We start from the raw sequence: 12606 nt of genomic DNA on the forward strand, positions 1-12606 counted from the left end.
TAATCAGTTTGACCATAAGGTAAGATTTTCATAAACCTTGTATAACCCTTTACTTTTTTTTGTGAAATAGCAGTTTAGTGTTCTGAGAAAAACCTGTTGTGCTTTTATTCCAATGTTTAATTTACAGAAAAACTGAATAATACCTCTTTAACTTTAGTCAATGTCCACACACAGAATTTCTTTTACAATTAATTTTTTACAAACCTTCCACAAGTCATTCAAACTTTTAGCTTTATCCTGACTTAAAACAGTCCTTTAACCCTTTAATCTAGACAGAAAAATCCACATTCCTGTGACTTCTTATAATCTTTTTACCAAAAGTATATTCTACTTTTCTTATACACCTTGCATGTAGAACTGTTTCCTGATAGTCTCAAATACACGTTACAGTGTTAACTCTTAGCAACTTTTACTTTTGGTAAAAACCTTGGTAAGCAAGGGATTTTAATTATGTACTAGGTGCCGAGCCTAGGACACCAGAAGGTCTGACTGTTTCCAGCATAGCTGGAGGGCATGACTCTCCACATGTCCCCAGGACTTATCTAGAATCTCATGCTCCAAAATAGGTAAGCTGAACAATTTTCAAAAGTCAAAGAAGCAGTTTATGACCTTAAAATATTTAGCGAAGCTAGTATCTGACTTGCATAATTTAGACCAGATGTTTATATTTTTGAAAATATTTTATCAATAATCTTTAAAGCTGTCTTTATTTTCCAAAGATTACTAAAGTCACCTGAACTAAAAGACATTACACTTTTTACTTTTTGGACAATACTTGATTTAAGCACCTATTATTTGTAAGCCAATAAATCAAAGCTCTTTTATATTACACATACAACACATATAAATACACCAGCAGGCAGAAGTTACAGGATTCATTTCCTAAAGTGGGAATTGAACCCTGAACCCGTGCTGCCACTGTGAAAAGAGAAGCACAGTCACATGATTATGAAGTCACGTTTCCAAGGACATGCAAGACAATAGGGAAATGTCATCCAGTTTTGTTTTTTGTTTTTTGTTTTTTCAGGGATGTGCAGCAAAGTTTTTAACTGACCAGTTTGCTGCGCGCTCTTAAACAGCGGGCTTATAGGAGTCCTAGGCTCGCACTCTATCCTAGAGTACCCCTCTTTCCCTCTTTTATAACAAAACAATATAGGAAGATACACACAGCACACCAGAATCACCACAGTTTAAGACTAGCCTCACAAATCCTTTTTCCCACTAATCAAAACTTTACAGAGGATTTTTACCTAACAGAGGATAAATCCTTTACAGAGGATTTGTACCTAAACAGTGATTTTTTACCATTCATTCAACTTGTTGGGAGAAGGAGAGAGAGAGAAAGTGGGCTGGGGAGAGAGAGAAAAAGAGGCTAGAAGTCTGACTGGTAAGAAATTTTTACCATTTTATTGGCATCCCAGGATTCTGGGTTCCCTTTCCCTGAGCGGCCCTAGTGACCGGGCTGGCTGGACCACAGCCCTGGAAGCCAAGCTGCAACACAAAGGAAAATGATTTTCCATTCTGGCTAGAGCAAAATACATGTGACAAAACACAGACATTAGCCCCTCTGCTTAGCACCCAGTATCAAACTGGCAAGGCTCATACTTGCCCCCCATTGGACGCCATCATTTTTAATCCAGCCTCTGACCAAGAGTTTCAACTTGTTGACTCTGGGCAAGATGATGGCCCTGGGTAACAGAAAAGATAAGAAAGGGAAAGCACAGAGAGCAAAGCATTGCCTGTGGCAGGGTGGGGAAAGTGAAGAGCTCAGGGAGGCCAGAGAAAGACCCGCCTATTGCAGCGAAACTGAAAAGTTCAGGTGACCACTTGTCAGTAGTGAAGGGATCTTTTCTGGCAGTCCCATCAGCTCTCAAGTTTCCCTTTTTGGGGGGAGGAAAAATCTCCCCACATCCTGTGGTCCTGTACATGCCTAATCCTGTCACCCATAGCCCTTAGCAACAAGTGCAAGACAGATTAATCCGAAGAGAATAGTAGTTAACATTCCATAGTGCCAAACCCATTCTTAGCTGAGCGAGACTTTACTGAGAGGGGCCTCTAACCCCTAAATCCTAGGAATGACTCTAACCTTCCTAAGTTGAGCCTTGAACCCAAGTTTGATGAAGTGTCCTTGCCTTTCATTAATAGGAGCCTTTAACCCACCCTCCCATGGGAGAGACTCTAACTCCCCTAAGTTGGGCCTCTAACCCAGTCCCATCCTTTATCCAGTTAGATGCACCCCACTTACCCAAAGCCAATCAGTTGGTGCGTGCAGATGATTTTCCTTTGGGTCGGGGATCTCTTCAGTATCATCCCTTTGAGATTCACCAGAAAGATGTTACTGGAAAGGGCTCCTGATCCAGACCCCAAGAGAGGGTTCTTGGATCTCATGTAAGAAAGAATTCAGGGCAAGTGTATAGAGTAAAGTGAAAACAAGTTTATTAGGAAAGTAAAGGGACCAAGAATGGCTACACCGTAGGCAGAGCATCCCTAGGGGCTGCTGATTGCCCATTTTCATGGTGTTTTAAAATTGTAGGCTAAACAATGGGTGGATTATTCATGCCTCCCTTTTTTAGACCAATAGGGTAACTTCTTGACATTGCCGTGACATTTGTACATTGTCGTGGCGCTTGTGGGAGTATAGCAGTGAAGACGACCAGAGGTCACACTCATCACCATTTTGGTTTTGGTGGGTTTTAGCCAGCTTCTTTACTGCAACCTGTTGTATCAGCAAGGTCTTTATGACCTGTATCTTATGCCAACATCCTATCTCATCCTGTGACTTAGAATGCCTTAACTTTCTGGGAATGCAGCCCAACAGGTCTCAGCCTCATTTTCTGCAGCCCCTAAAGATGGAATTGCTCTGGTTCAAATGCTTCTTTCTGACAATGACATTCAGATCAGCAAGGATACAGAGTTGTCTGTTATGACCCCATGTAAAGTAGGTTAAAACTCATTGTAGTACTAGTATAACCTAAGGCACTGCTGTCCAAAAGAACTTTCCACCATGATGGAAATGTCCACAAGTGTAGTCACTAACCAGAAGTAGCTGTGGAACCCTTGAAATGTGACTTGTGTGACTAAGGAACTGAATTTTTAGTTGCATTAATTTTAATTCAGTTGAAATTAAATTTAAATTTACATAAGGCTGGTGGCTACCATATTGGAAACACAGCTCTATGAGATTGCTTCCATAATGCTATCTCCTGACAATGGAGAAGGTTTATCAAGACTCCCTCCAGGACCAAGGTAGTGTCCCTGAGGCCAAGAGCTTCTTCAAATAGCAAGGCTGTGAACAGGTTACTCAAGTAATTCATCTGATCCCTTTGTATAACCGTGAGAAACTCTGCCGTTCACCAGAGCAGCCAACTCTTTTATAAAAGGTGCTAGCAGGGCTTTTAATTTTCTGTTGATTTTGCACAGTCACTGTCTAGTAATAAAGGACAGACTTTTCTGACCAACTCACTGCTGCCCTTTTGTGCCTAACCAAAACCACCCCTGTGGATAGGCAAATGTCCCAGAAAACATCAGCCCCGTGGTGGCCTGGAGCTGGGCGGAATTTAGCTCAGAGTAAAGATATGTTACAAATTAAATGTTGCAGTTGGTATGTAAAGCTGCAATAAATAGAAACTGAGTTACATCAAGGACGGAATTAAACCTTAAGTTTAAACTCCACAGCACTGTAATTAAAACTTAGCCTGTAGCAAATCATTCACTTGAGATTAAAGTAGTGTGGGGGAAGCAGAGGTTTGGCCTTACCTTGCTTTCTACAATTTATAAGTCTGAGCTACCAAAAGCTAACAGCCCTGCCCCCAAATCCAGCTCCCAATTAAAAACACAGTTTGAAAACCTTTAGGAGGCCTGAGGGGCCCCTTTAACAGAAGTCTGCCCCTTCCCCCCTGCCTCAGTCTGTGGACAAATTAAAAAATATTACCTGGTCCCCTGATGGTCCTCTGAGCTGACACGGTGTTTTCATTAATACATCATTAGAGTAATGACATTGTGCTGGCGTTTTGCTTTCAAAACAGCCTGCACTTCAACCGCCAATACAGGCTCAGGGGCTTCTGAGCACCTTGTTCCTGGGAAATATTATTCAGGTCATATAAAGAAAAAAAAAAAGGAAGACAAACTGTAATTCATCATTTTTTAATGCATATGCTTTTTATCCGAATCTGGATCATTCAAGACTTGTTCAGTGTTTTATTTTTGTTTGTTTGTTTTGCAAAGTAAACACCAGGGTTATCTTAACCATGGCCTTAACGCCTAGAGCCAGCAGGCTTTTGCAATTGCCTAAAAACAATTGCCTTCCAAAAAAATAAGTTTATCTCAGGTTGGAAGTGTGTCATTCTGTTTAAAAGCAGTGTGATGGCCCGAAGTTGAAGCTGTTTTTTTTTTTTAATGTTCTAGACTGTGAACTGTTACCTCATAGACAATAATGGATTTATTTTGGTGTCTGAAGACTACACACAGGTGAGTGAAAATTTTCTACCAACTCAAAGTAAGGAGCTCAGAATGTGCTTGGGTCAGGGGAACAAATTATGGTGTTAAAACTTTGAGACAATCATCTTTATTTAGGAGGTAATAGCAGGAGATTATAAAACCTTATTTCCATCCCTCTAAGAATGCCACAGTCTGCTTCTCAGCAGGCCCCAAAGAGTTTTTACCTCCCAGTGGGGGGTGAAGGGGGGTGACAGTGCCAGGGTCTGTTCCCTCACTCATAAAATGTTCAATTTATAGAACTCTTAGCCAAAGAGTTGTCTGTGCCACATAAAGAACTTTTGCCTCGAGGGTGGGGTGCCTTAAATGGTTTGGGCAACTGTAAGGTTTTTTTCCTTCTGATATTTCATCTTCGTATGTGTGCACACACATACACACATATGTTTCTACATAATTTTTGTTTATGGCTTTCTTTCTGGATTTTGCTTTTTAAAAATCAGTTATCTGAGTTCAAGGATTAACAAGTTGGGCTCTCAACACCAAGGGGCAAGGATCCAGAGATGGAAGAGGAATATTGTTCATTTGACTGCACCATGTGCAGTGTAGGGGTGGGAGGGAGAGAGATGAAAAGAAACCAAGCCATGGGCTTGAGCACAGAAATCTCCAATCTACCTGAAAATCAAAATAAGAGTTACAGTCAATGGTACTGTAATAGAAAAACAGGTTTTTCCATTCAAATTTTCTGCATTAAAACTTTTCCTGCAATTAGAAATTGCATTAACGTATAAAAAAAGGTAGACTACAAACAAGTTCAACAATGCATATAATAAAGTAACACCATCAGAGGAAAAAGGTGGTTTCTAATGTTAGCTCTCTTCCTTAACTAGTTTTGGGATCATCAGCAAATTCCTTAACTTGTCCAGACCTCTAAATAGACTCTGTACAATGAGGATGGTTGACTATGTAAGATTGCTTCTAACTCAAATATTTGAGTATACTAATACATTGTAATGAAGTCTCTTTTAAATCATTTAAAATTCTTTAGTAGTCAGCAGTATGATAGGTTCACTGCTTAATCAATTAGTTAATTGTCCTTAAGTGTGGCTTCTTAGGGTCTGAAATGAATGGTTTGATGATTTATAAACAGGCTCCAGGAAACTTGAGGAATTGTGCTTTCATTTCCTGTCTTATTTTACGAGAATGTTGTAGGATTTTTCAATGCACCTTGGTTGCACTACTGAGACTCAAAATGCCCATTCCCGGTCTCCTCTGATGCTGAACGTCACTAGACATGGGACAGTCGAGGGACATTAGATAGGATAAATGGGCCCATGAAACAAGGCCAGTCCCTGAGACAGCAGGAAAGTCCTTTGACCCATAGTTATATGCCCTTTTGACTGGGAGGAGGAACATAAGCTTTCAACAATCTATGGAGCAAGAATGCAAATTAGTTGCCTGGAAGGAGGAGCTCTAGTCTCCTGCTCTACTCCTGTAGGGCTGAGATAGGAATGATCCCGGGGCTCAGGAAGGATGCAGTGGATGTCTTCCAGGGGTGAGTCCTGAACCAGTCAACAAATGAAGGAAACAGTGACTCTGTTTCAGCCATGAGCAGCCATGGCCACTACAGATTCTCTGCTCTTTCTCTCCATGGAATAAGCGTGCAATAGACCCAGTGAGCTGCCAGCCTGCCAGCCTGCTCAGCCTGGGCTTGTTTGATGTTGTCTGACTTCCTGTGCCCCAATTAGGATAATTCTTCTTCATCTAACAACCAGTTTCATTGAAACTGGCATATTACACGCACGAAATACAAATGTCCTTCTTGCTCCTAGCAGTAGTAGACGCCCACAGAGTTTGCAAAAGTTTCCAAGTTTCCCTGTAGTGAAAAAGGAAGTGCTCAATATTCAGTCAGAGAAATGTTGTTTCCTTCTTCCTCCTCTTCTCCCCCTTTACATTTTGCCAAAGTTTATATATATGTCTTGCTGCCTGAAAACTCCCAGGAGTGTGGTTGAGGTCATTCAGTTAGTTGCAGTGGAATTGGCGTTTAGTTAATACAAAGCCTAAAGAATTTATGTCATTTGGATCCTTATTGCAGTGCCCTCCACCCATCCACCCACTCACAAGCTACAAATCTTCAGAGCACGCAGAGTAGAGATGGGACTTCTCTGCTGGTCAACGCTGGCTCATTTCAGCGTGTCGGCAGAAGGCTGTTGCTGCAGGCTCTGTTCCATGCACTGCATACGCCCTCCCCCATGGGACACCTTGCATTATAGTGGCTCCAGAAGTTCAGAGGGCATGTATGAGGACGTTAATTCTTCATTCCACCATTCTAAGTTTGCAAATCTTGGCCAGCACCAAGAAGTAGACTTACAAAAACATCAGCCTGGTGGTGGGGAATGACTGCAAAGCTTTGAATGACCTTAAGACAGCCTCAGGTATGGGGGTAGGCCATTAGAAGTCTGATTGGCCACGCTGTCTCCTCAAGGGACTGGATAGTCTTACTCTTGGTCAACATGTCAACTGCCTATGACAAAACGAAAGTGATCCTCAAAAAGTGATTCTGAGAAAGGACGGATTCTCAACTGCAGGAAATTTATAGGGCTGATGAAGTGGACTGCTGTATTTCCCTAAACAGGGCATCCAGGAATTATAAACAATTCTTTTTATTAGTGCCTAGGAAGCCCTCTCATAGCCTGTTTCTGCCTATATGAAGTAGTATTTTAATCACAAGGGATTATGTGCAGATTACTACCTACTCCGTCCAAGGGAGTGGGGGGTGTGTGTGTGCACGTGTGTGTGCATGCATGTTTTAATTTCAGCATTCCGCATGGGTTATGCAGCCCCCTCCCACGTACCATGGAAGCGTTCACATCTGCTCACTCGTTTGCTGTGTAATCCCCTAACTTCTCATGACTGTTAAAACCTTTTCCACTGTCCTGAAAACCTGCCTTTTGCTTCTGTCAGTTCCAGGACACAGACTGTGTCCCTTTTCATTTATTCTCTCCTGTTTGGGCACATTATTTATCTACACCTCCTCATATGTCTTCTTCCCCATAGACTGGAGACTTTTTTGGTGAGATCGAGGGAGCTGTGATGAACAAATTGCTAACAATGGGCTCCTTTAAAAGGTAAGGGTTTTATGGTCCACTGCGTTCCCCCCAAAAGTTTTCCTAAATAAAATCAAACAAACCAAGGTCAAATAAAGCAAGCCCAGACTTGACCCCGTAGCTGGTTTTTACTTGTGTTCATGTTCCAAAAGATCTCGCTGAAATTCGATGCCTCTTGCACGAGTGTTAGAGTCTTAGAAACTCAGCTCACAATGAGTTTCCTGTTCACCCAGCAGAGCATTTATTGGAGGCCAGTATTGAGGTAGGAGGCTGCACTGTGATGTGATTGTGTCAGTCTGAAGCAAGTCACTGCAAAGAAGTAGGAAAGGTTTTCACCTGGCCAGAAGGGTGGAGTGTATTTTGTCTCCCATTGATGAACCTGGGAAGCTTCCTAGAAACCTGGAAGTTGGGGATGAAAGGTGATATTTAGAGACTTCTTGATGTTGTTTTAGAAAATCAAGTGAAAATTCTCAAAACCTGCTCTTGATGGAGGTAAGTTTAAGTCTGCTTCTGGAAGAAAACCTAGATGGTGCCAAATTCCATAGGTGGCAGAGACTGACTCCTCATCCAGGTGTAAGAACTCTCGCTGATCCTGAATAAAGCTTGTGTAGAACAGCTTCCTTACGGCCCCATGTCCCTCATGGGCAGGCCAGCCATGCTTTTGGGAACACCTAAACTTCTGGGAAAAGCCATCATCCCATGAGATCAGGTGTTAGAATGTCTCCCTGGGGGTTTGTGCTGTCTCCCTTCCCTTGGCCTACCAGGAAGAATGTTAGCCTTTGAAGTGGTGCTTTAATGGGCATATTTGATGCCATTAAATATATAATGGCAGGAAATCCAAGGATGGCCCTCCAGCTTCCCTGAGAGATCCATTGCACATCGGTGGCCAGTGGGTAGGCAGGCCCCTGGTTTATTACTCCCCTGCAGCTGAATGGCTAGGAAGTGTTAGCTCAGGAAATCAGACATTTAAGCTAGTCAACAAAACCAACTGAGCACTTTGCTGAAAGCAGGGAATTCAAAAATGATGACCCAGTTTTTGAAATTCCATAGCTTGTTTGTGCCAGAAGGGAGGGGAAAAAAAGAAATGATATAAAAAACTGGCCTAGCACCAGCACTTCTGCAATCTTGACACGCTTGCTCTCAGGCCTGCCTGTAGCAGATCGTCCTCTCCTGCTCCCTTCCCTTTAAAAAAAAATTCAAGTACAGTTTTCCTCTTTGCCAGGAGTCATTGTACACATGCTTGAAAACTCTGCTTGGATCTGGGCTGGAGTGGCTGTGGAGTTTTCCACCACTTCTTCAAGCTTCCTGCGGCAGCTCCTGGCCTGCCATCCAGGGCACCACTGACTTTTCCTATCTTTATGTGGATGTGTGCATTTGTATCATGTTAACTTGTTTTCAACTTGGTGGGAGAAGGAGACAAAAGATGAAGAATAATCGCACACGTGTTTCTCATTTGAAAGCACATTTTTCAACTTCTTTAACAAACCTATTTTTTCCTCTGCCTCTTGGATACTCCTTTCAAACTGTTCGGTGGGAGAAAGAGAAAGGTTGTAATGGAATTTTGAACCTCTAGTCTTCTCCTTCGTGTGGGTGAAGTACAGTTGGCATGCATCTAGAACTTCCTTTTACAATAAGAATAGCCAACATATTTGAGAAAAAGGAAGGGCTGGGAACTCAGTTATTACAGCAACTGCTGTCATCCAGGAGCTAGCTGACAAACCTCCTGGGCTTCTTTGAAGGGCCTCCTCACCGGGGCCAGTAGAGCATTGAGAGTTTGAGTTTTGGAGTCAGACACACTGGGGTCAAATCTAGGCTCTGACATTACCAGCTGCTTAATTTAGTCAGATTGCCTCTCCAAACAATGGTTTCTCTACATGGAAAATGAAGATGACAGTAATTACTTCTAAGAGTTGCTGTCAGAGCTAGTGATATCATAATAAGCATAAAGTTCTTAGCGCAGAACTTGGCATGTATGAAGAGCTCAGTTAGTTGTGAACTGCAGCCGTGATTTTTGTTGTAGAACCTTGCTCTGTCTTGAATTTGCTTTCCACTTGGCACCAGATACTGCTTCATCTACATTTCTCTCCCTGTAGGCTTCCTGTGACACTGTATGATGGGTCTCTAGTGTCGGAGGACCATAGTCCTTGCAATCACACATTCGTGCCCTTGCCCTTCCCAGCATGCAGTGCTTGCTCAGGGCATAAGGTTGACAGTCCTGTCATTCAGAGAAGATCTATATTTCAGAAGCAGTGAAAGGATATAGTTGGCTGTAACTGACAGCACTCTGGGTCAGAAGTCACGTACCATATTGAATTGAGCCCACCCCCAAACATGGGTTACATGAGGCTGCATTGCTTTGGTGCTGTGGTTAGCTCAGATGAAACTCGAGATCAGTTTACTGTGCTGACCCCTCATCTCAGCATCTTGGACAGTACTGAGCTGGCCCTCAGTTTCTTTATCTTAAGCTTATACCCAGTTCTAAAGAAACAAATTTCAGGCCGGGTGCAGTGACTCACGGCTGTAATCCCCCAGGACTTTGGGAGGCAGAGGTGGGTGGATCACTTGAGGTCAGGAGTTCAAGACCAGCCTGGCCAACAAGGTGAAACACTGTCTCTACCAAAAATACAAAAATTAGCTGGGCGTGGTGATGCATGCCCATAATTGTAGCTAATTGGGAGGCTGAGGCAGGAGAATTGCTTGATCCTGGGAGGCAGAGAGTGCAATAAGCCGAGGTCATGCTACTGTACTTCACCCTGGGTGACAGAGCGAGACTCCATCTTAAAAAAGAAAGAAAGAAAGAAAGAAACAAGTTTAATGCACGAGAGCCCCACAAACCATCTTCTCCAGAAAGACAGAGCTCCAAGAGGAGAGCACTGCCACCTTTCCTAACCTCCCCTTTGTTTCTCTCCCTTGGTCACTTTGCTGCCTCTCTCCAGGGAAGCAAGGCGATGCTTGGGAAGCAAGGCAATACTTGCCTAGGTGACAGCAGACCTTTCCCCTGACTATTCTGACCACTCACCTCGTGAACCATTGGCTGTTCCACCTGACAGTGCCATCAGAGGGAAAAAACATCCACTTCTGGGTCTGTAGTGCAGGTGGAAGGAAAACCACTGATTTATGTGAACAAATTAACAACTTGAAAGAATTTTGAGAAAGTCTCACAGCAGCATGTGAAACAATCTAAGAGGCAAAATTGGCCGCTCTTGGGCACTTTAGTTGACTCTTTGACCTGACTCTATCTAGCCAGCTTACATATGACCTAGTATCCAGGATCCAACTCACAGAACAATAGCTTCAGCAGCATGATGGTAATAATCATGGCTGCCTTCCTGAGCACCCACCAGACTCCAGGCTTGGGTTGTCCTTGACAGATCTTACCTCTTTGCAGGCTTTCCAATAACTCTGAGACAGGCATAAATAGGACCAGTTGCATAATTTGCAGGGCCCAGTACAAAATAAAAATGTGGGGCCTCATGTTCAAAAACTGTCAAGAGGTTGTGTTTTTTTTTGTTTTTTTTTGTTTTTTTTTTTTTGAGACAGTCTCGTTCGCTCTGTTGCCCAGGCTGGAGTGCAGTGGCGTAATCTCGGCCCACTGCAACCACCGCCTTCTGGGTTCAAGCGATTCTCCTGCCTCAGCCTCCCAAGTAGCTGGGACTACAGGCGTGCGCCACCATGCCCAGCTAATTTTTGTATTTTTAGTAGAGATGGGTTTTCACCATGTTAGCTAGACTGGTCTCAAACTCCTGACCTCAGGTGATCCCCCCAACTTGGCCTCCCAAAGTGCTGGGATTACAGCATTTTGCTTGCTATAATCCCATGAGTCACCACGCCCGGCCTCTTGCAACTATTAAGAGAAAATCTAGTCTCAAAATCCTTTCATTAGAATTTGTTTACCCCCGGTAATGCAAATTCAATGTTGTCATGTATCCAGGGAAAAGGGGGAAAATACAGCCTGCCATAGGAGTCTTCTTCTTTCAAGGTTCCTGACGGGGCCTTTGTTACACTCTGGACTTGAAATAAGAAGACTTCAGGTTGAGCACAAGATTCTCCACTCTGTGTTCATGGACAGTGTCTTCAGCCTTTCTGAGCCTGTTTCTTCATTACCAAAATAGGGACCTCAATGGATTTTCTGAGAATTAACTAAAATACAATATGTTAAAATACTTTTCAAATTGCAAAGCCATTGCAAACAGGAGATAAGAATATCTTTTGAGTAGAGTTCCATATGTCTGCGTTATTCTTATTTTCCAATTTTCTCCTGTTTTGTTTTGTTTGTTTGTCTTATTTTATCATGAATAATCCCCAAAGAATAGTTACTACATAGCAGTTACCTTTACAGCACAGCGTTGGGGTGGATTCGTGGACCTGAACTCTCTTGTGCATTAGCATCCCCTGGGAACCTTTAAAAACACTCCTAGGTTCAAGCTGCAGCCCAAGAAATTATATATTAAGTTGATTTGGGGATGGTGCCCAGGCACTTGTGCTCTTTAAAAGCTTCTCTGTGATTCTCATGTATAGTCAGCATCAAGACACCAGGTTAAAAGCATGGCACCAGTCTAGCTACTATGCTCTTAGGAGTCACCTGATCTCTGCAACAAAATAGAAGGAAAATAATTATTCAAATACCTACAAGTGAGGGATAAATGGAATGATATGTGAGTAACTGAAGTGTCCCCAGCTTGAAGGTACATACGTGCCTACAGCCCACCCTCCTGAGCGTGGGCACTCAGCCTCCTTCCTGGATGTCTCCCATTATGACCACAGGGGAGATGCCTGCAGAGCACAGTCAGCTGGCACAAATGGATCGTATCACAAAGTGAGAGCTTCTGGGGGTCCTCTCTGATCCATGACTTCCACCTTTCTCTGTTTCCTCTGTTCTTTCTCCTCTTTCTAGACTTCTAAGCAATGTCTGAATCCATCTCTTCCTAGAGGGAAGAGCCCCCAGCCCATCTTTTGGAGGTCGATTTCTTGGATTATCTTCTTGTTCCTGCATCCTCCCCTTAGGGTGTGATGGGAGGGGCCCCCACCTTCAGTGCCTTGATGGTGCTTGTATTAGTCCATTCCCCCA

General features: G+C 43.1%; 1 protein-coding gene across 4 annotated transcripts in view; it reads left to right on the plus strand.

Moving 5' to 3' along the window:
- CACNA2D3 (calcium voltage-gated channel auxiliary subunit alpha2delta 3) overlaps positions 1 to 12606 on the plus strand; it is a 938743-nt gene that overhangs the window by 850481 nt on the left and 75656 nt on the right. For all 4 annotated transcript variants that reach the window (XM_050781062.1, XM_050781063.1, XM_050781066.1 and 1 more), the window contains 2 exons: positions 4405 to 4467; positions 7489 to 7559. In XM_050781062.1, the coding sequence (XP_050637019.1) occupies positions 4405 to 4467; positions 7489 to 7559 (134 nt within the window). The remainder of the gene's footprint in view (positions 1 to 4404; positions 4468 to 7488; positions 7560 to 12606) is intronic.

This window comes from Macaca thibetana, chromosome 2 (assembly GCF_024542745.1).
Source record: "Macaca thibetana thibetana isolate TM-01 chromosome 2, ASM2454274v1, whole genome shotgun sequence".
NCBI lineage: Eukaryota > Metazoa > Chordata > Mammalia > Primates > Cercopithecidae > Macaca > Macaca thibetana.